The 26,737-nt window shown below is 35.7% G+C and overlaps 1 protein-coding gene across 1 annotated transcript in view; it reads left to right on the top strand.

The window, feature by feature from the left end:
- DLC1 (DLC1 Rho GTPase activating protein) overlaps positions 1–26,737 on the top strand; it is a 402,099-nt gene that overhangs the window by 73,647 nt on the left and 301,715 nt on the right. Inside the window, exon 3 of the mRNA XM_022571107.2 lies at positions 25,776–25,925. Coding sequence (XP_022426815.2) covers positions 25,776–25,925 — 150 coding nt within the window. The remainder of the gene's footprint in view (positions 1–25,775; positions 25,926–26,737) is intronic.

The following is a 26,737-nucleotide window of genomic DNA, read 5'->3' on the forward strand; positions in this document are numbered from 1 at the left end:
TGAACACTTCTCCAGTAATGTTTAATAGAATGTAAATAAACCTGTTATGTATATAGGATTTATAAAACTGTAGGATTAAAATGAGAATTCTAATGTTCTTTTTAGCATGAGTGTATATAGGATGTATTATATCATTTAGTGATTGGTGATAAATTGTTTTATAATTGTTCACACTAATTTTTCTTGGGTGTATGTTTTGCTCTCAAACTAGATCATGATTACCATGTACACCATTTTTTAAGCTGTCATCCGTCCACATTTGCTTTTAGCTAAAGAAATGCAATAAATATCCATTATGAAGCTGACTATAGTTAATTAGGTTTCATTTTCAACATAATGCGTTGTTGAGTTGATTACAATTTGTGAGAAAGTGGATTTATTTTGGTCAAATTTAGTAGCCTGTTGATATTGTTAAATTTGCTCCATCATTTTAAAATGTCAACCTAAGAATGCTTTCCAATAAATACATATTTTGTTACTTTTAACAAGAAAATATAATAGGGAGGCAGAAAGCCACTAACTGAAATAGACAGATACAAGAGCTGTGATAAAATGTTACATATGAATTTCTAAGATCTGGTCAAAAAATATTCCTTTCTTTGGACTCATTTTCTATACTAACTATTGTGGGAAGCCATTAACTTTTATTTGCCCAGAATATTTTTATTTCTATATCTGCTCTACTTGGCCTTAGGAGACTGTCAATCACATGACCACCTTCCCTCCACTCTGCACCCCCTGTTTTCCCACCCACAACTCTCTATCCCAAGCCCTAGACATGAGTAAGCATGTCACCCATTCTGCCCAGCCATAAATTATCCCCCTGGCTGCAGTTATCTCATTTTGTTTTGCTTTGTTTTGTTTTCTGAGAGTACTTTTTTTCTAAGAAAGATTATCTTCAAAGTATCTTGAGCTCAAATAAAGTCTTGAGCCCCAGGTGGCCATGTTTGGTATCACATTGAGAAAACTTACCTGGAAATGAAGCCATCACAGAGACAAGGGAGACAGAGTTGTGATAACTTTGGTATTCCCTAAAAAAATGATACAAATGAACTTATTTACAAAGCAGAAACTGTCTCACAGACTTCGAAAACAAACTTATGATTACCAAAGGGGAAAGGTTGGGAGAGGGATAAATTAGGAGTTTGGGATTAACATATATACACTACTATATAGAAACTAGATAATCAACAAGGACCTACTGTATAGCACAGGGAACTCTACTCACTATTCTGTAATAACCTGTATGGGAAGGGAATCTGAGGGAGAATGGATGTGTGTATATGTATGACTGAATCACTTTGCTCTACACCTGAAACTAACACAACATTGTAAATCAACTATCCTCTAATATAAAATAAAAACTAGGTTTTTAAAAAACTCAGTGTACAAAGATTAAAAAAAAACCCACAAACTTTGGTAGATTCCTAAATGCATCTGTGCCTGCATCCACCTCCTGGACCTCTTACTGATATCCCCAAAACATTTCCTTTTTACTTCAACTAGTTTGAATAGTATTTCTGTGAGGGACTCAAACTAATGCCATAACCTAATCAACCCTCGCTTGACTGACATGCAAGAAACAATTGTGGATCTTAGAGTTTATCCTCACATTGTTGAGGATATTATAACTTATCCTCATTTGTTGTCTATTCATTCTCTCTTATTTTTTTAATTTATCAGTGTCCTTCATGCAACTAGATATGATGGCAGTTAACTGCACATGCCATGTTTTAATGCTTTTAAGTATCAAAATATATTGTGAATTTTTCTATCTCAATAACTATTTATCCATAACATAACCAATTGTTGGTAATTTAATGGCCATAAAATACATTTCACAAAAAATCTAGTGGTTTATAAAATTCTGTTTAATAACATTTAGTTTTAAGATTGAAAATTTATATAGAGAATTTATACATTAAGCAATATAATATTGATTCTTCTCAGCCTTCCCATTGAATAGAGTTTTTTAAATCAATTGCCAAATTTCGTAAGTCAAAATATTTCAGGTAATTTTCCAAAGTTTTTATTTAATCGAGAAGGTGCATTTCCAAGTTGAACCTCTACTTTTTACCTTCCAAAGTTCAGCAGAGAAAAAAACAGTGAGCAGCACTTCAAAATATAACTAAAAATCATTCTTCAGAAGATTGACTTAAGGTGTCTCAGTGGTCTGTTGTCTTTAAGTGTGTCTCCTGCCACACAGTTAGTGGGTAAGTGAAAAGCTTCCAGGACTCAAATGTGTAATTGTGGCCTAGCATCTATCACAGATTAGAGGTCTCCAATCATGTCCACTGGTAAAGGGTAATTAAACAGCATTGGAACGATAGAGCACATTTTTACTTCCTATGCCAGCATTTACTTTTAGATTTCTTTTTAGAATTTGTTTGATTTTTTTTCATGGGCTTTGGTTTCTCAAATGCCACTTGCAGCACAATCACATCTAAATTTTCAGATAAACCTACTGGATCAGAATCTCAGTTGTAGGAGAGAGGGGAATTTGCATTTCCAATAAACCCTCCAGGTAACTTTTATGCATTCTCTAATATGAGAACTATTGATTAAAGCTGGAACCTTGGCTTCACATTGGAATTCCTGAGAGAGCTGTATAAAATACTGGAGGTAGGTCCCACCCTCAGAGATCCTGATATAATTATTCAGGAGTGTGGCCTGGGTATCATTAGGCTTTAAAAAAAAATGTTTAGTCCAGGTTGAGAACCACTTAGATGCTCATGTAGACATCAGGTAGCATTTAAGTATGGCATGTATAAGTAAAAATGAAAGCTATCAAAAACAAATGGGGATTTAACCTTTGGATTTTGTGTTCCCCAATAATTAATAAAAGTATTTAGGCATTATTAATTATCAGCATACTTTTCAAACAAATATTTTGGTATTCTTAGGGTTATACTTAGCTGACAATATTTTCATGTGCCTTTTTGAGCAAGTAGAATAATTTTTTTAAATCTATAGGTCTTACCACCACAATAAGAGGCACCAAAAAAGAAATGCAAGAGTTCTTCCAATAAATAAAAACATACTTATTGAGCATTACTTTATGCTCTGCACTGCAATGAGCATGGCAAAAAGATACATAAAATAAAACTTTCTCTTTTTTGCTTTAACTAGTAGGAAGCTCAAAGCTAAACTTGCTGCATAATGACAGCACCTGTGTACATCTCAGCTTTTGGTATTTTACCTCTCTTTGAGAACACTGGTTCTCAGATGTATACAGAAAATCACTTCTGAAAGTTTTTTAAAAGTACAGATGCCTGGAACTCATCCAAAATGTATTAAATCAGAACTTACGGTAGGAGTAGCCAGATACTTACATTTTACAAAATGTAATAGTTGATCCTTATGTGCACCATTGTTTAAAGTCACTATTCTGGTTGGTTTTCATCATTGTTTTTCAAACCTCCATATTTATACAAATCACCTAGCGGACTTGGTAAACTGCAAATGTCCAAGTTTCACCCACTATGAATCAGTTGGACTCAAAGGGGACCAATGATCTGGCATCTCTAACAGGCATCACAGTGGTTCTGATGCAGGTGTTCAGTGAACTACACCTTAAAAATCGTTATGGGGTATGGATTTATTTTATGATTTTATTTATTTGTCATGATGTGTTTGTCCATTTTAGCATAAACCACTAAAGTTCCTCTGATGATTAAATTCAAAATCTTTAAGGTCTTAAAAAACCTTAGAGATCATTGAATCCAGTGGTTTTCTGGATTTCTGTGCAACTTTATGATTAGACAGAGACTCTACAAAGAGTAGAGGGATGTGCAAGAGGAAGGTCTCTGCCTTCCTCACCCCACTATGTTGCCCTGCAGCCCTACCAGGGTCTACTTTGATCTCTTCCATATATTGGGTTACTATGTGATATATTCCTGGAAGAAATGGTTCTATGTCTCCAAAGTATTTGAAAAACACGGATTAGTCCGATGTTTGTGTTTCACACATGAGATAACCAAGTGCTTAGAGAAGTTTTCTTTCTGCCCACAGCATGAAAGTAGAAAACGCAAGAGGCTAGAAAAGCAGAAAACAAGAAAGTAAAATTAAAATTTACAAAATAATAAGATGTACCCTGTTCTGAAAGAACCCCAAGTGTAACTGTGAGCCAAGAATGTTAAAATAGCAAATGAAGAGCAGTAGTGTCAGTTATGTTCTGTAGAATGTGCTTTGGGATGATTAGGAGAGGCTTTATGAAGAAAGCAGAACTTGAGCTAGGCTCTCATTTGAGTAAGAATTAGAAAGAAAAGGAAAACATGGATGGACAGACTGTATCCTTGCATGAAGGAGGAACTTAGTATGGCATGTGAGTAGGCTAAGGAAGAGACTAGACTAAATGGGTCTAAAAGCTCTGGATTGAGGAAAAGGAGAAAATGAGTTTGAATTGATGGTTTAGGATGATTATATGGAGGACCTTTTGAAGAACAATATGAATAATTCCTTCCTAACTTATTTCCTAATTTCTTAAACTTCCCATTTCCTCTTTGTCTCTACTCAGAAAATTTGTACTCAAAGACTGTCAAACAGAAGCCAGGCAGAACACTCATAGACTTTCTAGAATGGCAGATACTGGGGAACAAACAGACAGGAGTGGCACCACTGCCCATCACACTCAAGAACAATACCTTGGAACGGACGTCAGATTCTGAGAAAGTCAGAACTGGAACGAAATAGCCGTATGCCATTGCAGAACCTTGGCCTTGATCCCTGTTCTGCCATTCCAGCATTCCTTGCTTGGGGGGTACCAACCCTTTCTCTGGAATCCTAATGGGGCTGGGGTCCATGATAGCACAGTGGCTCCCAGACCTTATCTACCATCTAAACAATCTACTGCCTTGCTACTCAAAGGGCTTTTTCAGGACTAACATCATCAGTATCACCTTGGAGTTTATTAGAAATTCAGAATCTCAGGCCCCAACCCAGGCCTACTAAATCAGAATCTGCATTTTAACAAAATCTCCAGGTTATGTGTATGTCCACTGAAGTTTGAGAAACAGCGCTTTATTAAAATTGATTTACTTCAACATTAGCTGTAGCCAGTCTCCAGAGAGCTCTTGTCTTGGACAACTTAATTCTTACCTTTCAGAGACCCAGCAGATGGAGAAGGGGTGACCTACAATCTCCCAGGGAGTATCTTTTCTTCCAAACTCAAGTCACCCTGGAGTAGTTGGGCCAGCATTCCTCAAACTAGTGTTCTGTGAAAAACAAATGAATGGATAAATGGATGCCGTGCTCAGAAATATTTGAGAAATAAAGCTAAATAATTTTATTTACTTCAGGAATTCTCAAAGCTTTCAATATGCTAATGAACATTATAATGCTTCCGCAAACAATTATAGGAAATAAATATCACAGAAAAGAGAATTTCACAAATTTATTTGTTTATTCAAACATTTTTCTCAAGTCAGAACTAGTTACATCTCAAATGAAAAGTCCCTGCTAAAATCCTCAAATATCAGTTTGGGGAACATTAAGCTAGGCCCACGTATGTACTTGAAACCCAGTTATGATTAAAGTAGAGCACACAGCATCTCTTGCCAATGACATGTTTCCCTATTCCAAGACTCCAGTGGACCCAGTGAATGTGTTTCTAACTTCCATTCCTTTGTTCTCCTTTGCTACATTATCTTTCTACACCAGCACACATCCACACAAAGACCTAGGAATGCTGAGATTAAAAGACTAATAAGAAAAATTAAATTCCTTTCTTCCTGAGCCCTAAATTTTAACCAGGCCCTTCCCTCGTTCCCAAATCCATTTGTACAGAAGGTTTTGTCTCTCTAAGACCAAACTGAGAACTCTGATACCAGATTTCTGGCCAAATGGTCAAGCAGTCAGTATATCTAGTGACCACTGTGTGCTCAACATTTTATTAGGTACAGTGAGGGGTACAAAGGAATAAGAAGACATTATTCCTGCATCTGAGAGCTTTAGTCTAATAAAGGAGTAAGAGTTTGTTTTCTAGAAAGGTTAGAAATTGTAAAAGGCCCTAAAGAGAATCATACAATTTAAAGGAACAAGATTTTTTTTTTCTTGACCCTAGGAGCTCACAATTTTTTCAAGAAAATAGACAAAAATGACTATAAGAGAACAAGGGGCCTATGAGTGCAAGGCAAAAGGGTTGATTAATTCTGGGGGAAAAGGGAATAGGAAAGGAGTCATAGAGAGGACAACTAATAAATTATGCCCTGGAGAACGAATAGGATTTTCCACACAAAGTAGGAAACGAGGTCAATTCTGAGCTGAAGAGTAGCATCAATTTCAAGCTGACAGAGAAACAGATTAAGATTTTTCTCATCTTCACATGTTAAAAAAAAAAAATCTCATTCTGTACGATTAGAAAGAACTGGTGTGAAATCATATTGCACTCACTGGACTAGTGATACAAATTCAAGAAAGAAGAGAGTGATTCTTGGGAGCTGAACTGCCTGTCCTTGTATGGGAAAGCAGAGCACAGAACAGAACAGCCCAGTGTCAGGACAGTGCAAGAGTGTGGAATCAAAGCAAAGAGCAGGAAGTCCCAAAATACAGATTAGAGTTTGGGCCACATCTGCATCAGACAAAGGCCTTAGAGGTGGCAAGTTATAGGCTAACACTGGACAACATTAAGAAAAGCCCACGTAACAAGAAACTTTTCAGTAAGGTCTCATTATAAGTAATCTTGAGAAGTTCTAATGATGACAGGGAGAATTGGAGGAAATCCTAGGGTGAGAGATAAATGTAGGCAATTTTTAAAGAGAAGGAAAAAATATATGTAAAATTAGGCAATGGCACTATAAAGTCAGGAGTCCCTCTGAGATATGAAGTACATAGGAAAGTGGTGGAACACATCTGGGAGGAGTAAGGACTGATTTCTGGATCAGACTTGTCCTGACTAACCCTCTCCTTGGCCTCAATTGTCATACCTGTTTAAAGATAAAGATAATCTAAATGGTCTCAAGTTCTCCTTCAAGCTTTAAATTCTATGATCCTCAGAACAAAGATGGTGCAGAGTGAGAAAATGAAGCAAAGAGGCTTAAGCACAAGGTTTACTTGAATGTAGAGAGTGAGTCAGAAGAATTATATCTGAGATATAAAAAGAAGGTATTTATTACAATACAGAAGTATTCAAATGACTGAAAAATATTAGTATGTACTTACTACTGCAATTGTTGCTAATACTACTAATAAAAACCCTTCACATCTGTATCGCCATGTGTAATTTAGAAAATGCTATTGAGGCTCAGAAAAGAAGGGAAAAGAAATTTTTTGAGTGTCTACTGCTTGCCAGCTTTATGTTAGAAGTCTGTACATAATGCCTGCAATTACTTTATGTGGAAAAAATGACTGTTACTTCACAATTACTTGGAATATTAAGCATAGACATCTGTATACAGATTGTATACAGATTGGTCCATTCAAAAAAGGGGGGAGAAATAGTTTTTAGGTGTTTTGGGGGGTGTGGGGTAGGTTGTTTTTGCTTTACATGTATTAAACTACAATTAGTTTGACCATGCCAATGTGACATATTTTTGCTACAATCCGGTATAATAATGATATTGATCCGATACCTCAGAAATTCCAGCAAAATCCAATTTCTTAATCACCAGGAGGGCTTTGTAATACCCCAAGTGACCTTCTGCTGAAAAAGAACCCTCTGCCCCCCAGGGATTGTATAAATCAGAGATGGATTGAGATAGTGACCCACCTTCTCACTGTACATTAATCTAAAGATGTCAGACAGACTGTTAGTGCTGCTTGTGTCGTTCCCACCACTGTTTGTTTGTTTTCTGAGTTTTCCTCTTTGGCTGAATAAAAATACTCTGTCCTGTGAACTCTGAGAGCAAGATGTGCCACTCTCTTGACCCCCCACACGGCTCCATCAATATTGATTTGAAACAAACCCTCTAGGGTCGTCTGCGTTCCTGGCAACGTTTCAATACTAACATGTGGTTAATTTTTTAGAGGATTTTTCTTTCCCTTCCTGTGCTCAAGAGGAGCCGTGGGGTGTGTGGGAAACAGCAGCTTGATGTGTGCATCTGTGGCGCTTGCATATTTCCCTTAGAGATAGTGGCTCTTTCTTCCTGACCGTTCTTCTTTTACTGCACGTTGTGTCCTAGGAACTCAGAAAGAGCCATCTAAATGCTTGGAGGGCTTTTAAGACAATATTCTTAGCGACATGGTATGTGAGAAAGTTCATAGAATTCTTACTACTCACTTCCTCACAAAATTTAGCAATTAATATGATAATATGTAAATATTATCATATTTACAGCCATTTATATTCAATATGCATTGGCACGCTTTGTTACTAAATGCAGAGTCTGTTATAAATACTTGCTTAAGGATGTCAGTTCTATTAAATAACTAATTTCTGACCAAGAGCACAAGAAATATCTTAAGGCAAATAATGGAGATCTGATTTTTTTTTTTTTTACCATTACTGTTATCTTTTCCAGGTAGGACAATGAGTTGTGTTGTTTTAATTTGCAAAACTTGTGAGAACCGTCAGCCAGAGGAGTATTGATGTGTTTCTATTTTCAATAACATAAGGAAATACCCACCTTAAAATCCTATTATATGGAATAAAGACATTTCTTAAGATTATTTACTTCTTATTTTTATAGATATACTAAAATTCACATTTGGGTTATATTTTGCTCAGCAAATAACAGTCTTAAAAATGAGATCATAATTCTTATTTTCCCCTTGGTTGGACTTTCTAAGTCTGTAATGGATCAATGCTTTCAAATTCAGAAGGAGACGTTTAGAATAAAAACATCCAGTCCTTTCTTTAACTTGCTCGCAGTAGAAAAACATGTACTTCAAATTATTTTATCAGTAATGGTGCCAGGTTCTACTAAAAGATCTATGCTTTCTCATGTATTTGACCATTTATTCATCAGCAAACATCTGTGGTTAAATAAAATTTGAATAGAATTTTATCAAATTGAATAATGACATACACCAAAGCAGAAATTCTCTGGAAATGCCATTTCTGATTAAATAACCACAGAATGTTTAAGAAATGCCTGGAAATTTGGTAAATGTAAAAAATATTTTAATGCTTTATCCTAGGACTCAACTGCTACCAAAAGAACAGTGAGGTGAAACTTTACCGACCTAGAAGGGGCCCCTCCTCACCTGCTTATAAAACAGATCTACTTCTGCACATCACTTCACTGGTAAATTTAGGTTCATCTTGAAACAAATAGGGGAAATATATTGTGCCCCTAGGAACCCCAGACAGAGATGACACCATGAGGCAACGGGGATTTCAGAGAGAGTAGAAAGAGATCATTTGGTTTTTGTACTTTACAATTATTTACCTTGTAAAAATATCATAATGAAGACCTGGAAAAGGGAAGTTGGTGGGCGAAGAGAAAAAATAGAAAGGTACATTCATGGTAAGCTTGAGGGACAGGACAGACCTGTGGAGTTCAAGTCAACTGCTCTCTGTGCATTTAGTTTATCTTTCACTGTGTTTTGCACAAGTCTTTAGCCAGAGCTAGTCTCTCGTGCCTCAACTCAATCAATGCAAATCTAATTTTCAAACATGTTTCATGTCCTATGATATTCCCAGCACTCCTTGCACTTCCATGCCCTCCATCCCTCCGAGTCTTATTCAGTTTCAAGGCTGTTTAATTGTTGCTTTCTCTATGAAGCTGACCCCATATCACCCGAACAGAATCTCTTCTTTATTTTTTTTTTTTGCTTTAATAGCACTTTGCTCTAGCACTAAACTCATACTCATCCCATTTTGTTTTGGCTGCTTGTTTGCATGGCAGTCTGCTAGGTGTAATATAAACTTCTTAAATGAAGAGAAGATTTGTTCTATCTCTTGTGTGCAACACAGTGTTGTTGATCTAATAGTTGCTCAATATGGGGAAAATTTTATACAGCCCCCTCCCTGAAACCCAGACTAAAGGAGAGACGGGCCAAACTTTCTCCAAGAGTTACTTAGACACTCAAAAAGAAGAGATTCACATTGGCTAACATACCCATTTGTCAACTAATGTGTACATTAATCGTGTGTAGTTTTCTAGGGTATATATTTTAACCTTCTCTCCAACTACCCTCTCTTGCAGTCAAAACCTAACAAGCCAATTGTTTCTTGGTTTACTAATCTTAGACAATTTTTTCATTGGTAAAAAAGCTACAAACATCTGAAGTCCTTTCCAGCTCTAAATTACAACTCTGTGGTCTCTTTCATAATTCTACCATGAAAATAACAGATTTTTATCACTAAGTACTAGTCCATCTCCCTTGGGCTTCCGAGAAGAGTGATACTATATTGCCTTAAACCCCACCTTTTGAAAACACAGAAAGTTACTTTTATTCGTTGGTTCAACCCTCATTAAATATGTACACTATATATATATATATATATATATATATATATATACCTCAAATTATAATATTTTAAGCAAACCTAAATCCCATTTTCAAATGCTATTTAATATTATTCTTTAACTCACAAGCTTTATCGGTCACATTCTACTTTGTGCTTATTTGTGTTTATACAATAAGTAGCTAAATAATTACTACTCATTATAGGAACTAGGTGCAAGACAACTCCACAGGTGACTCATGTTATTGAACATGACCATTTGAATTAAAAACCATAGAAACTTATGGGTTCCTTTCACGGGCCCATGGTTTATATGGAGAACAAGCAAGACAAAAATCCTCTTCAGTGTGCTGGAGAGATTCCCTAGGCAGAAATTTGGGTTAAGAGTTATGGCCATATTGGGAAAGAAGAAGGCATTGTTTGGTTTCCTTATGCACAAGAGAAAAGCAAACAAACAGGTCTTAATGATCTCAGGGAATTGGAGGATGAGTAACCTCAATGTTTTGGAAGCAAAAGGCTACTTTTCAAATGTCCCTTTCCCTCAGAAATATTATACCACAAAGACGTTTTTGAGTTTTCACTAAGTCTTGTAAGGACACAAACAATGAACCACTCTACTGCCAACACATGTTCTAATCAGTGCATCTGAAAAGTTCTCTTCAATTAAAAAGGAAATTTCCCATAGTAGCTGTTTATGCTTTCTCTCTGTAGAATCTTTAATTTTTAGAGATTGACAGTATTATGTGGATGCTCACTAAAGATTGGGACTTAGTAGATAACTAATTGTTAATTAATCAAAAGATACTTTTGAGTCCTACTATGGACAATTTCTCTGCTAGGTCCTTTGGTAAGGTTACAGAGAAGCATGAGGCCCCATCTCTTCTGATGTGGGTTTTAAAAATTAATTGAGGAGGCTATATGTGCATGAAATACTTGATAATATAAGGAAGCTACTACTCACTAGCTATTCCTTTTCAAATTAGTAATCATCAAAAAGAGATCAATGAAATACTTATGCTATAAGTAAATGATCTAAATCCATGATTTTTTTTAACCTTACTGAGGAACAATTGATAAATATATTTGTATATACTTAAAGTATACAATGCAATGATTTGATATTCATATACATTGTGGAATGATTACCAAGATCAAGATAATTAATACATCCATCACCTCACATAGTTAACTCTTTTGTGTATGTGTGTGTGTGTGTGTGTGTGTGTGTGTGTGTGGTGAGAATTCTTAAGATGTACTCTCAGCAACTTTCAAGTATACAGGACCGTATTATTAACAATAGTCACCATGCTGTACTAGAGTCTCAGAAATTACTATTCTTATAAATGAAAATGTATGTACTTTGTATGTATGTACTTTGATCTACATTTCCCCATTTTCCCCTCCCCACAGCCCCTGGCAACCACCATTATATTCTCTATTTCTGTGAAATCAGCTATACTGAAAAGACTGTCTTTTCGCCATTGTGTGTTCCTGGTGGCCTTGTCAAATATTAGTTGACCATATATTCATTGGATTATTTTGGGGCTCTATTGTGTTGTGCTGGTCTCTGTGCCTATTTTTATGTCAGTACCATACTGTTTTGATTACTATAGCTTTGGTATATAGTTTGAAATCAGGCCATATGACACCTCCAGTTTTGTTTTTCTTTCTCAACATTGCTTTAGCTATTCAGGGTCTTTTGTGATTCCATATGAATTTTAGGATTGTTCTATTTCTGTGAGAAATGCCACTGGAATTTTGACAGGAATTGCACTTAATTTGTAGATCACTTTGGGTAGCATGGATATTTTTATAATATTAATTCTTCCAATCCAAGAGCATGGGATATCTTTGCATTTATTTATATCTTCTTCAATTACTTTTATCAATGTCTTATATTTTTCAGTGAACAGGTTTTTCATCTCCTTGGTTAAATTTATTTCTAAGTATTTCATTGTTTTTGATGCTATTGTAAATGAGATAACTTTCTTAATTTCTCTTTCAGATAATTCGTTGTCAATATATAGAAACACAACTGATTTTGTATGTTGATTTTTTATCCTGCAACTTTACTGAATTCATGTATTCGTTCTAACAGTTTTTTTGGTGGAGTCTTTAGGGTTTTCTGTAAATAAGGTTATATCACTTGCAAATAGAGATAATTTTACTTCTTCCTTTCTGATTTGGATGCATTTCTTTTATTTCTTTTTCTTGCCTAATTTTTGTGGCTAGGACTTACAGTACTACATTAAATAGAAGTGGCAAGAGTGGGCACCCTTGTCTTATTCCTAATCTTAGAGGAAAAGCTTTTAACTTTTGACCATAAAATATGATGTTAGCTGTGGGCTTGTCATATATGGCCTTTATTATTTTGAGGTACATTCCTTCTAAACATGATTTGTTGAGAGGTTTTATCATGAAAGGGTGTTGAATTTTGTCAAATGCCTTTTCTGCATCTATTGAAATGATATGATTTTTATCCTTCATTCTGTTAATGTAGTGTATCACATTTATTGATCTGCATATGTTAAACTATCCTTGCATCACAGGGGTAAATCCCACTTAATCATGGTATAGAACACTTTTAATGTGCGCCTGAATTCAGTTTACTAATATTTGGTTGAGGATTTTTGCATCTATGTTCATTAGAGACATTGGCCTGCAATTTTCTTTCCTTGGAGTGTCCTTTTTTGACATTGGTATCAACTAAATGCTGGCCTTGTAAGATGTCTTTGGAAGTGTTTGTTCCTTTTCACTCTTTGGAACTATTTGAGAAGGATTGGTTTCAAATATTTCGTAGAATTCACCAGTGGAACAATCTCATCTGGGCTTTTATTTGTTGGGAGAATTTTGATTACTGATGCAATCTCCTTGCTCCTTGGTCTGTTCATATTTTCTATTACTTCATGATTTTGTCTTGGTAAGTTGTATGTTTATAGGAATTTACCATTTTTTTAAGCTATTTAATTTGTTAATATAGAATTGTCCATAGTCTCTTATAACCCTTTGTATTTTATTAATTCGAGTCCTCTAGCTAAAAGTTTGTCACTTTTGTTTATGTTTTCAAAAAAACAACTCTTACTTCTGTTGAACTTTTCTATTGTCTTTCTGGTATCTATTTCATTTATTTCTGCTCTAATCTTTATTATTTCTTTCCTTCTGCTAACTTTGGGCTTAATTTGTTCTTTTTATTTTTCCTTGAAATATAAGTTTAGATTGTTTTCTGTGGTCTTTCTTTTTTTCTTAATGTAGGCATTTATTGCTATAATATTCCCTCTTGGAATTACTCTTGCTGCATTCCATAAGTTTTAGTATGTTGTGTTTCCATTTTCATCTGTCTCAAAACTTTTTTTTATTTACCCTTTGCCCCCTCCCAGCTACACCCCATTTTCCAGTATGGGTATCCTTCCAGATCTTTTTTTTCACATCTATATGTATGCATATAGAAATACAGAATTTTACTTTGGTGTGTGTGTGTGTGTGTGTGTGTGTGTGTGTGTGCGTGTGCGTGTTCATTCAGTACATAAAGGGTTTCATGCTATAGGGTGTTGTTCTTTACCTTTCTTTCTCCACTTAACAAACCCTCTTGAAGCACTTTCCCTATAAGTAGCAGGGCCCTAAGTTCATTTGTATAGGCTGTGCCCTACACAAGGACACCAGACTAAAGCACTTAGTGGGGGCTGATGGGTAATCTGAGTTTTATTCATTAAGCCATGAACCTTGGCAGGGGCTGCATCCCTTCCAAGGGAAACAGTTTTCTAACTCAAATTGAAGTGGTGGATAAGTTATTGTGGCTCTGTCAGTGCATGTGAATCTACCTCATATTTGTAGCTACTGGGTAGTGATCTAAGGGATTACGGTACCATTACATTAAACAGTTTTCTGTTGATGGCCACATAGGATATTTCCAGTTCTTAGACCACTAGGAAAAAATTCTTTAATGAATAGTATTGGGCATACTAATTTTTTGCATGTATGCAAGTAATTCTCTAGGCTAGGTATCTAAAATTAGATTGCCAGGTTGAAGGATACTCCTACTTTAATTTTAATAGATACTGCTAAACTGCCCTCCAAATAAGGCAGAAATTTACATTTCTGAAGACATGGTCAAGATATTTTTTTCTTTTTTGGCAATCTGATAGGTGAAAAACAGTAATTCTCATTCTTTACTTAATTTGCATTGTTATGATTACCAGTGCAGTTTAGGGTTTTAAATCATTATAATTTTTCTGTGAATAGCCTTTTTGTATGCTTTGACCATTTTTACTAGGTTGCCTTTTTATAACTTCTTAATTCTTCATTATATATGATCCAAATATTTTTGCTCAGTTTGTCAGTTGTATTTTAACTTTTATCAGTCTTTTCATTTGTAGGTTATTATACATTGTTGTGTCTCATAGAATATTTTGATCTGTTTTATTTTGTTTTGTTTTTAAGATATTTATGATTAATACTCCTTTCCTCTTGCAAGAGAATTTTAAAATCAATTTATCGTATGTAAGCATTTGTGAGTAAAATATGTTTTTTTAAGTAGGGATAGATAAATAAAGTAAAATTGACAAAATAATGACAGCCTTTAAGCTGATAGGTACACAGGGTTTATTATATTATCTTTCTCTGTTTTTGTATATGTTTAAAGATATTCATATTAAACAAGACTTTTTGTCTGCTTCCTTTGGGATTTTTTCCTTATCTTTATTTTTGCTCTTTAAGAATCAGCTTTCCAAGTTCCATTAAAAATCTCATGGGAGGGCTTCCCTGGTGGCGCAGTGGTTCAGAGTCCGCCTGCCGATGCAGGGGACATGGATTCGTGCCCCTGTCCGGGAAGATCCCACATGCCGCGGAGCAGCTAGGCCTGTGAGCCATGGCCGCTGAGCCTGCGCATCCGGAGCCCGTGCTCCGCAACGGGAGAGGCCACAACAGTGAGAGGCCCGCGTACCGCAAAAAAAAAAAAAAAAAAAAAAAAAAAATCCCATGGGAGTTTTGGGTTAGACTACTATGGGTTTATAAATTAATTGAAGGACAACATTTCATTCATTCATTCATTCAATAAACCCTTATTACGTGGCAATATGCAACCACTGCTCTAGATTCTTGGGTTACATCAGTGAACAACAAGCAACGATTGCTACATTCTAGTGGGGAAAGAGACAATATACACAACAAATTAGCTGTGAAGCATATTAGAAAGAATTTTCCTATCCAGAACAATCATATAGCTCCTCATTTTTTCAGTATTCTTTTAGGTCTTTTGGTGACATTTTTGGTTTTCTCCATAAAAGATCTTGATTATTTCTCATTCGGTTACTTCTAGATATTGTATAGTCTTTGTTGTTACCATGATTGTTTTTTCTATTCCGTTTTTTAAATGGTTACACAAGAATGCTCCTGTGTTTTTCTTTGTTGAGCCCAATCCTTTTGTTGTTGTTGTTCTAATAGATTATCAGATTATTCTCTGAGATTTTCAAGGCACAAATTCTCTTCGTTTGTAATATAATCACTGTTTTGTTGTTGCTGCTATTGTTTTTGCTGTATCAGCCAGAACCTCAAGTACAATGTTGAATAGAATATGTGATAACAAGCATTCTTACTTTTTCTTAATATTGTAGGAGTGTTTCTAATGTTCCACCATTATCCTTAATATTTACTCTATTGTCTGATACTCCTAATCAAGTTAAGAATGTTGCCTTCCAAATACTTGCTACCTGAGAGAGTTTTTATTGTTGTTGTTCTATTTATCAAATCACTAACAAGTGGTCTGAAATAGGTTTTCAATGTTATAAGTGTCTTTTTGACATTTTTTGTTGTATGTTTTCTATTAATCTGTTACCGTAGGGAATTAATGGATTTCTTATTGTGGAATTACTCTGGGGGAGAATCTAATTTTTATTGTCCTAATTTTTGTCTGAAGCCATGAAATGGCTTTCTCTGTAATATATTTCCGTGTTCCTCAACCCCCACTATGCTTTGAATACATCTGTGGAACTTTTAAAAAACACACTAGCTTGGTCCTGTGCTACACCAACTGAATCTGAATTTGGTGGGTGGAGCCTTAGCATGTGGAAGTTTTCAAAGCTACACAAGAGTACTTATAATCAGCCACTATTGAGGACTTTTGCTCTCCTGTGTGTGGTCAGAGGTTCTCAAAGTGTGGTTCCCAGCAGCAGCAGTGACAGCAGCATTACCTGGGAACTTTCTAAAAATGTAATGCTCCATCTCCATCACAGACCTACTAAGTCAGCAGCTCTCTGTGTTTAACAAGGTCTTCAGATGATTTTGATGCTCACTAATATTTGAGAACCACTGGTAGAGTTTGTTGTTGACAGAAAGACAAAAAGAAGGAAAAGGAGGAGGGAAGGGAGAGAGGGAGGGAGGGAGGGAGAGAAGGAAGGAAGGAAGGAAAGGGAGAGAGAAAGAAAAAAAAAGGAGGGACAGAGGGAGAAAGGGAAGGAAGGGGGAAGAAAGGAACAAATCATTAATAGGATGATTTATCTTCTAAATGTATAGATTGATAACTATAAGAAGATACCGCTCATGTGTGACTAAGTCTATTTTTTAATCTACGTGTATTCAGCCCAGATCTCTCAATGCATGTGAATTTGTTTGGGAAATATAACCTTTGGGGTCACCTGTAGAGTTGAAGAAAGTGCCTTATAGGACTAAAAGTGTTAGTGGCTACCTGTTTAACAGGAAGCAAAGCTGAATTGAATCAGGAGACTCAGATTTTCCAGTTCTGCCATTAACTGTCTTAATTTGCCAAGGTTATTATCACATCGGAAAAAAATGAGAGGATTGGGCTAGATAAATAGTTCCCATACTTCTTCAGTGTGAGGACTCTTCATTAATGTCAAAAAAGCCACAAACACACATCACATAATTAGTAGTTAGAAAATATTCAGTGGCAAAAAATTTACTCTGACTTTGCTCACTCATGGAAGATTTAGTACCAAACATTAACAATTTAAGTAAATTTGTAATCCTAAAAATATCACAAGAGCAGCCTTATGCATTTTTCACATTTAATTTTGCTACTGAAAAGAAAAAGTGACGAGTCTTAGATTTACTTGGAATTATTATAAAACTGAATAAGATACTGAGAAAAAAATTTTACATTCTTTGAAGTTGTATAATGAAACTTTAGAGGCAGTTGATGTTCATTCATTCAAGGAAACAACCTTCTGAAAGACCTCTGCATTGGAATTTGAAACCAAGGAGTTTCCTCTGATATACCCAGGCAAGGGAGAGGCGTGTTAAGCAGAAGAAGCATTATTACATGAGTCAAAAATAGAGTTGCCAGATAAAATACAGGATACCCAGTTACATTTGAATTTCAAATAAACAACAAAACATCTTTAGTATAAGTATATCCCATGCAATATTATCCCATGGAATATTTGGGACACATACTAAAAAATATATTTTGCATTTATCTGAAATTCAAATATAATTTTGTGTGCTAAATCTTGTAATCCTAGTTGCAAATGAGAGAGAACATGGCATATTTGAGAAACCAAAAGTTCTGTACTTCTAGTACAGTATTTCCTAAAATATAGTGTGGTTTATGTGAGATTACATCAGATAGTATAAGGATTTTTTATTTTGATAATTTTGGCATTTGATACACATTAGAAAAATATAAGATTTTCACCTATATTTTATACAGCACTTATATATTAAAAATTCATTGTTTCAATTGAGATATAATTGACATATAGCATATTAGTTTCAGGTGTACACAGTAATGATTCGCTATTTGTATATATTGCAAAATGATCGCCACATTGACTCCAGTTAACATTCAGCACTACAGATAGTTACGGATTTTTGTGATGAGAACTTTTAAGATCTATTCTCTTAGCAACTTTCAAATACACAATACAGTATTATTAACTATAGTCACCATGTTTTACATTACATCCCATGACTTATTTATTTTATAACTGCAAGTTTGTACCTTTTGACCCGCTTCACACATTTTTCCCACCACCCTCCAACCAACCTGACTCTGGCAAGCACCAATCTGTCCTCTGTATCTATGAGTTCAACTTTTTTTTTTTGTTTTTTAGATTCCACATTTAAGTGAGATCATATAGTATTTTTCTTTCTCTCTATGATTTAGTTCACTTAGCGTCATACCATCAGGGTCCATTCATGTTGTCACAAATGGCAAGATTTCATTCTTTTTTATGCCTGAATAATATTCTGTTGTTCATTTTCTTTATTTTCTTTATTCATTCATCCATTATTGGAGGCTTACCTTGCTTCCATGTCTTGGTTATTGTAAATAATGCTGCAGTGAATATGGGGATACATTTATCTTTTTCAGCTAGTGTTTTTGTTTTCTTCAGATAAATACCTAGAACTGGGATGGCTGGATCATATGGTAGTTCAATTTCTTTATGTTTTGAGGAACCTACATACTCTTTTCCACAGTGGCTGCAACCAATTGACATTCCTACCAACAGTGCACAAGGGTTTCCTTTTCTCCACATCCTCACCAACACTTGTTATTTCTTGTCTTTTTTGTAATAGCCATTCTGACAGGTGTGAAGAGGTATCTGATTGCTGTTTTGATTTTCATTTCTCTGATAATTAGTGATATAGAGCATCTTTTCATATACCTGTTGGCCATCTGTACATCTTATTTGGAAAAATGTCTATAATCAGATCCTAAAAATGCATTTTTGGCTGTAAAAATTGTCTAATTAAAGAAAAACATTAAGAAATATATAGTTGTCCTCAGAATGATTGAATTTGAGGAACACTGGGCAGGATCAAGGAGAATGATGAGAGGTAAAACTAGAAAAGTAGACAGAAGCCAGGTCAATACAGGACTCTTTTTCTAAATGAAGTCATGTATTTTTATGGAAAAGGAATAAATTTTTATTTATGCCTTTCTTTATTATCCACTCCTAAGGAAAGACCATCACATTCCTGAAAATAGCTTATGGAATTTTAATGTTAAATAGATGTTTTTCATATGTTTTCAAACCAGAAAAAGTCCTGTCTCCTTTAATACATGAGCCCAAGCAAAGAACTACTGAGAAATGCTAAAGGAAGGAAAGAAGGAAGGGAAGAAGGGAGGGAGGGAGGGAGGAAGGGAGGGAGGGAGGGAGGAAGGGAGGGAGGGAGGGAGGAAAAAAGAAATGAAAAGAAAAAAAAACTGCAGGGATTTGCAGATATCATGTAGGCATGATGACACAGGAGAAATAACCAACCCAGAAAGGCTGACTTTGTGTCTATAAATGTATTAAGTCTGCATCCAAGGTAGATTGACATCCAAGGTCACTTAATATATTAGTACTTAGAGTGAAGACTGGTTTCAGAATGCTTAGCAAATTACTTAGGTAGAAATTATATCCCAGCCAAAAATGGGACTTTAAAGCCAGTGGAGGAAGTCATCCTCAGGTTCCACTGGACAGAAAGGAACTGCTGCCCACATAGCTCTCTCCCGGTTCACACCTGCCACTTCTAGGCACTCCTTAGGACAAGTTGCATAAATGTCCTTCTAAATCGTTCAGGAGACTTAGGCAATTTACAAAGTCCCAGCTAAGAAATGCTCCATTTGAAGCCTCACTGGAGTTTAAAAACTGAACAAAGGAGAGACCAATTTTCTTCACCATGCCTTTTAAATGAAAGGAGATAAATAGGGAGTGAACATAAACACTTAATGTAAAGCCACAATTTACCTATCAGTTAAAAGATTCCTTGTAGTAACTTTAAGTGAGGATAATATTTATCTCTCTCCACCATCTAATATTAAAAAGATATTGCATATGTTATTATTCATTAAAGATAATATACAAAGATTTTTGTGTTTGAACAGGCTATATCTGGCAAGTGGAAGATAGTAGCTGGGTTTTTTTTTTATTACCTTTATTACCAGCCTATATCAATTTCATCTTAAAATGCACCCAAATATAAATTAAGGCTGACTTATTTAAGTTGCCTAGAAATTCTGACATAAAATAATTACATTATTTTTAGCTTCTGTGCGTCACCTCAGATGAAAATCTTCACTGCTTCTAAAGAAGCACAGATTTAATAACTTTCTGGTTCTTTAAGCAGGATATTATGTTAAGAAAGGAACGTCTAGAATGAGGAATTTATTGTCAAATGAAATTTATAACACTGATATGAGATTTCATACTAGTCCAGCTGGCTGTAGATCAAATAATTTCAGAATGAAATTGAGCCAAGCTTTTTGCTAAAAGGTCCCTTTCTTTTACGGGTGAGCAAGGAGCATTAGTAGCCCAGAATAGCAGTAAGATGTGTATGGAATCAAAGGCAGTGTACGGACCAGAACCTTGGATTAGGAATCAGGAAGTCTTAGTTCTATTCCTGGCCTAGGCTTTAATTTATTATGCCTGTCTATGTGATGCCACAACTCATTGACAAGCAGAACATTCAGGCAGCGCTGTATTTGCTGAGCCAAATATCTACTATTTGGAAGCATCTGGGTATTTCACCGAATTTTTTGGTTTTCTTCCAAATGCTTGGCATAAGAAAAACAGAGCCTGTGCGTCTCTGAGGTAGGCACCCTTTTCTCTGGACCTCATGTTTGCCCCGTCTGTGAAATGTCCAGTAACGTACAGTTCCTCCCCACTCCCCGTGTGTGCTCTGTTCTATGTTGTTCAATAAAGAGCATCTGGAGAAAGAGGAGGGTCAGAATTATATTCTTCAGATGGAAGGAAAGAAGGAGCATAGAGGCTCGGGTTCAAAGGATTTCAGTTTATGTCCCTGAAGAGAATAGCCCCCTAAAAACTCTGTTTGTCTCCCTCAGATACCATGTGATCAAAGTGACTTCACTGCCCAGGACTAAGTAGTTCTTGGAAGTAAAGAAGGAGATCTTTCAGATTGCCCAATGAACACCATGTGGCTTGGCCATTTTAGGTTTTGACAACGAATCAAATTGAAAAGAAGTTTCTTGCGTAATTTTCCTAAGTATCCACTGACTTCTGTTTGAAAAAGATACAACTGGAGATTTCTTCCACAGTAGCTACATATATTATCTATGCCTTGACATCAGCTGATTATAGTCTCAAGACAATAGGATGTTTCTGTTCTTAGCAGGACACAGACACATACTGGGAAAAAGAGACATATATCATATCATTGACTCAAGGTCAGCTCACAGCCAACAAAATACTCTTCCTCATTAAAAGAACAGATTGTGGCTATCCCATTAAGAATAGCCTGTTCATATTCTAAACAGGCACTTAATTCTTAGGCCGCATTAAAGAGGGTGTACAGAACATGGGGAAATACTTGCCTTCTCTGTCTTCATGGTCAGAGAACATGTAGAGTAATATATTTAATCCTGGAACCAACCATTAATTGGGTCATTGACAATTATATCCAGAGAAGAGTAAACAGAACTAATAAGGATTTGAAAACATGTCATATAAGAAGTAAAGGAACTGAGGATGATTTACCTAGAAAAGGAAGAAAATGGGCACAACATAGTTTTTCGAATATTTGAAAGGCTGTTTCATGGAATAGGCACTACTTATGCTGTCTGGTTCTGGGGGGAGAAACTGGGAAGTTAGAGGAAGGCAAAATTTGTCTCCATAACATTTCTAAAAATTATAACTGTACAAATATGAAATTGGTTGCTTCCTATGAAATGATGTATAGCACGTAGTAGATGGTCAATAAACATATCTTGAACGATTGTTAAATAAAAGTGTAAAGAATTGGACCAGATGCTTCAAAGGTGTCTTGCAATAAATTGTGGTCATTGGTGTTCTTCCAAAACATAGTTTCTGTATGCTGGAAAGAATGGAAACCAGGGTGTATTGGTCGTGTGGCATTGCTGGACATAAAATATGGTGAGGTTCCAAAAATATTTGGTTGTCAATATGTGGTGAGAACTCTAAAAGTTTAAAAAAGCACAGTAAATCACTCATTTGCTTACATCCTGCCCATAGCCCCATAGCACACAAAGAATAAAATTGACCTCTTTATAGTGACCTTCATGACAGAATATAATTTGACTCCTGTTTATATTCAACCTCATTTTGCCCTAGCACCCACTCACTCCCTCACTCACTTTCCCTCTCCTGGCTTCTCTAACCTTTTTTCAAATCCTCTTATTCACCAAACTCATTCTTACCTCAGTGTCCTCGTATCACTCTTCACCCTGCGTGGGACACTGCTTTCCCAGTTCTACTACTCCTCACTCCCTCCCTCCCTTCCTTCTTTCCTTCCTTCCCTTTCTCTTTCTCTCTCTCTCTCTCTCCTTTTCTCTCTCTCCATCTTTCTCTCCTCTACCTCATTTTTTTCACCCCATCATGGTTTACTCCCACTTCTTCTCTGACCACCCTCTACAAGGTGGACACTCCACCTGCAGTTACTGTTTACCTCATTACCCTATTTATTTTCTTCTTACACTTGTTCCTATTGGAAACGATCTTATTTATGAATTTGTTAACTTTAATTATCTGTCTTCTCATGTTGACTATAATATTCAGGACAGCAGAGATTTTCTATCTCTTGTTCATTGATGAACATTTTGTCCCTTTCATAGTGCTTGGCCCAGAATAGCTGTGACTGCAGGAAAGAAGGAAAGAAAGATGGGAAGGGAGAGAATTTCACATCTTGGCTTTGATTTAAGGGGGTTAAGTTAAGTTACTGAAATACCTAGAACTAAGGCAGCTTCGCTTATTAAGAAGTTCCTCTTCCTGGCCTATAGTGACAGCATGAAATGGAAGCTCCACTGTAGGGTTCAACCTCGCCAGAATCTGCAAATGCACAACTCTGTTTTCAGGCATGAGCTGTTCGCTGGAGTTTAGCCATGGACATATGAAAGGTTAGAACTTTGCAAAATATTCATACTTGGGCTTTAACAACAAGGACAAAAAATTTATCCAAAGCATCTGATTTGTAGCCAACTCAATTTTGTGACGTTTAACTAACGTGTAACATACTATATGAGTCTGTGTACTTGACACTTCAGGCTGAACGTTGTAATAGATGGTGAATAAGGAAGCATCCATGAAGAAAAGGGAAAATCAATAGGCTTATTTCTCTAAAGAAATACCTTAGACCAAGGCTGTTTTGTTTTATTCTTTTGGCAGATAATTTAAAATAATTTGATGCTCAGCCAATGGATTTCAAAAAGTTTTTAAAGCACAAACTCAGCATCTAGTTAATTCAAAAACAAATTATTTCTGAGGCTACTACTGATAGGTCTAGGATAGCTGCAGGGTATACTGTTTTTTCCAACATTAACTTAGTAGCTGGAAAAATATCAAGATATATTTTCTAAGGCTTTGGGAAGTGTTATTTCACTTGCTCCTGTTTATTTCACTGTTATTATTATTCCTGAAAATGTATTGCGTATGCAGTGTAGAACTTGACTCTGTGTCTGCCAGGTAGAAAAACTTCATCTTTGTGCTTGAGGATGTTATTACTGGGGAATGAAAGACAATCACACAAAAACATACATGGATATGTGTAGAGATGCAAAGAACATTATCTTGCCAAACACAACTTTGGTTTAAAAGAGAAGGAAATTATATAAGCAAACACATTGGGGGAGTAATTAAGGGGACCTTTGAGTCTTCTATTCAGGCAGACTCTTCCATTTACTGGATTATTTAGAAGAGAATCAAACGGAGTAATCTCTAATATGTCTGGGACTCTATTTTAAGGTATAAGCAGGGTTTTACTATAAATAACATTCTTTTAAATATAACAAAGTTCTGTAGCCTTGAGGAATATGATGTATAGTAAGGTTCAGGTCTGTTTGCAAATATCCTGGTCCTTCTTAGGCACAATATAACTTTATCATGACAAAAGTTCTGTAATTCTCTGTCAGAGCCGCATTAAATGTTTTAGACAGCAGGGACGATGGAAGGAAATTGAAGAAATAATCATAGCATAGTACCCTAAAGGAATTAACATAACTCAAAAATATTCTTAATTTATTCTCAAAATTAATGACTTTGTGGAAACAGGACTAGGTCTTTCAATTTGACATTAATCTTTAAACCAAGCACAAGTTCAGCTTACACAAATAACTTGTCCATGTTAGCTGAATTAATGATTTTTTGACCAACTTAATCTAATTAACCAATTATTTGACATGTGAAAGATAATTATTACTATTAACAGTCTGCTATTAATATTAACAGATAGTTATTATTAATATTAGCTAATTTAATTTCATGTATAGCATTAGATGAATCCATGAAATTACCCGAGTCCTTGTTCTTTGGGGTCCCCCCTAATGGTGACTAGGGAATTTAGGGTGATTAAAAGTAAAAGGCCCAAAACAAAAGATCTGATTCAGACAGTCACCTCATTCATACCACTACTAATCCCATCACCTCAGCGAAGCCTCCAAATTACTCCCTTGTGCCTGCACCCCTCAGGCTTCCATCATGGTATGGTTTCCCTTTGAGATCACCACTGATGGTCCTTTTAAAGCTGATTTCACCCAGGTAAATATCTCAGACAGATGAGAAGATGGCAAGGGCAATATGAGTCACAAATGATGACTTGCCTCAAAAGGGCTGGTCCCGAGTCTGTGACATCCCTCAATAGATTATGCTTCTAAGGAAACTTACAGCGCTTTCCATGTTTTGTTTTGTTTTGTTCTTTTACCCAGTACTCTGCCCAACCCTGATATCTTGCACATTACAGAAAGTCTGAAAGTTTTCTAATACTAACTGACTTGATGTGAACACCCAAGAATAGTGAACAGTCATGCCCAAATAACTCTATATGGTCAGTAAGAAGCTTTAGTTACTTTTAAAAACAAAACTATATCCATAAATATGTCTATATTATAGAGAGCTCAGAATAAGTAACCATTATTCATACGATTGTGGAGACTTTTTTCAAAAGTGTGTGAAAGAAAAGAAGCTTGAAAATAAATACTGGCAATGACATAGCTTGAAGCAGCAGTAAGTAAATGGCCCCATGCAAAAAAACAAAACTAAACTAAACAATCCTGCCTTGTTTGATTCTTTTCCTATGTTTTACTATACTCAGAAATATTCATCCAAAAATATTATCTTGTATGCATCCTTAAATGTCTAACCTGCAAACAATTATTAGTATGTTATAATTGATTTGTACTATGACAAAAGAAGAGTAAACATACAGCTTTTCTCAAGAATAATTAATCGGAAATTGTAAGTAAGTATCAGTACTGATATGATGTTATACTTCCTTTTCATTGTGCCTTGCTCTAGAAAATATATATTTAATATGCACGTAAAATGCTTTCTTGGCAGGTGGTCAGTATCTTTCCAATGAAGAGCACATTGATGGTACAGAATAGAACTTCCCTTCCCCCCTGAAGTAGAAGACTGCCTATTATTCAGTGTCCTTTTTGTCACATTGAAGAACAGAGAACTTTTTATTTTTTCCAAGAAATGGCCTTTCAGATTCAGTAACAACATGTTCTGTTCCTCAGGAAATAAGAGAAGATCGAGATAGGGTGCGGCTAGACTCGATGTTGTTGCTGATCATGAAACTGGACCAGCTTGATCAGGACATTGAGAATGCTCTCAGCACCAGCTCTTCTCCGTCCAGCACACCAACCAACCTTCGGCGGCAAGTCCCTGTGAGCTTCCCACTTCCCACTTCTTTGCATATGAATGTGATGTCTCTACTTTGTATAGTCCCTCTTGCAAATGAAACATGTTGGATGGCCCCACTACCCACATGGGACCCTGATAGTGTTCCATAAATGTCACTCAAATCATTCTAGGCTTCATGCAGAGTCCATAAGAGAAGTGTGTGATTCAAAAGAAAATGGTTATTACTAGACAGGAAAGAGGGTCATTTTGGGAAATTATTTTGCTTCCTACTGATCAGATTCTCTTCATTGTCATTGTTTCCCTAATTGTTGGTCTTCCTTGATATGCTATAAACGCCATTAGCAGTGCTCTGTTGATCTTGTTTAGTGTCTTATTTCCAGTGTCCCACAAATTTACATTGCATATAGAAGATGGTTAATAAATATTTGCTGGACAGATGGATGAATGGTTGGATGGATGAATGGTTCGTTGGATGAATGTGTGGGTCGATGAATGGATGTATAGATGGGTGGGTGAGTAAGTGGATGGATGGATGGAGGGATGGATGGATGGATGCTGGTTGAACTAACCAAGTATATTACAAAAAAGAATTTAGATGAAATCAGCTTGAGAACACTCTAAAATTCACTTAGTGAAACACAATGAATAGGACAGAGGTGAAAATTTTATTCTACTGTGCATTAGTTTCAAATAAGATAGACACTCCTATCAGATTCTAACACAAAATAAAATTTAGAAGACATAGATTCCAAAATGTCTATACACTTTACATATTTAATATTAGCTTCAATTAAATGGCTTAGTTTTTGCAGATCTAGCAAATGTGATGGTAGAA

Source organism: Delphinapterus leucas, chromosome 21 (assembly GCF_059928025.1).
Source record: "Delphinapterus leucas isolate spDelLeu-1000000601 "Yukka" chromosome 21, BTC_Dleu_Yukka2, whole genome shotgun sequence".
NCBI classification, from domain to species: domain Eukaryota; kingdom Metazoa; phylum Chordata; class Mammalia; order Artiodactyla; family Monodontidae; genus Delphinapterus; species Delphinapterus leucas.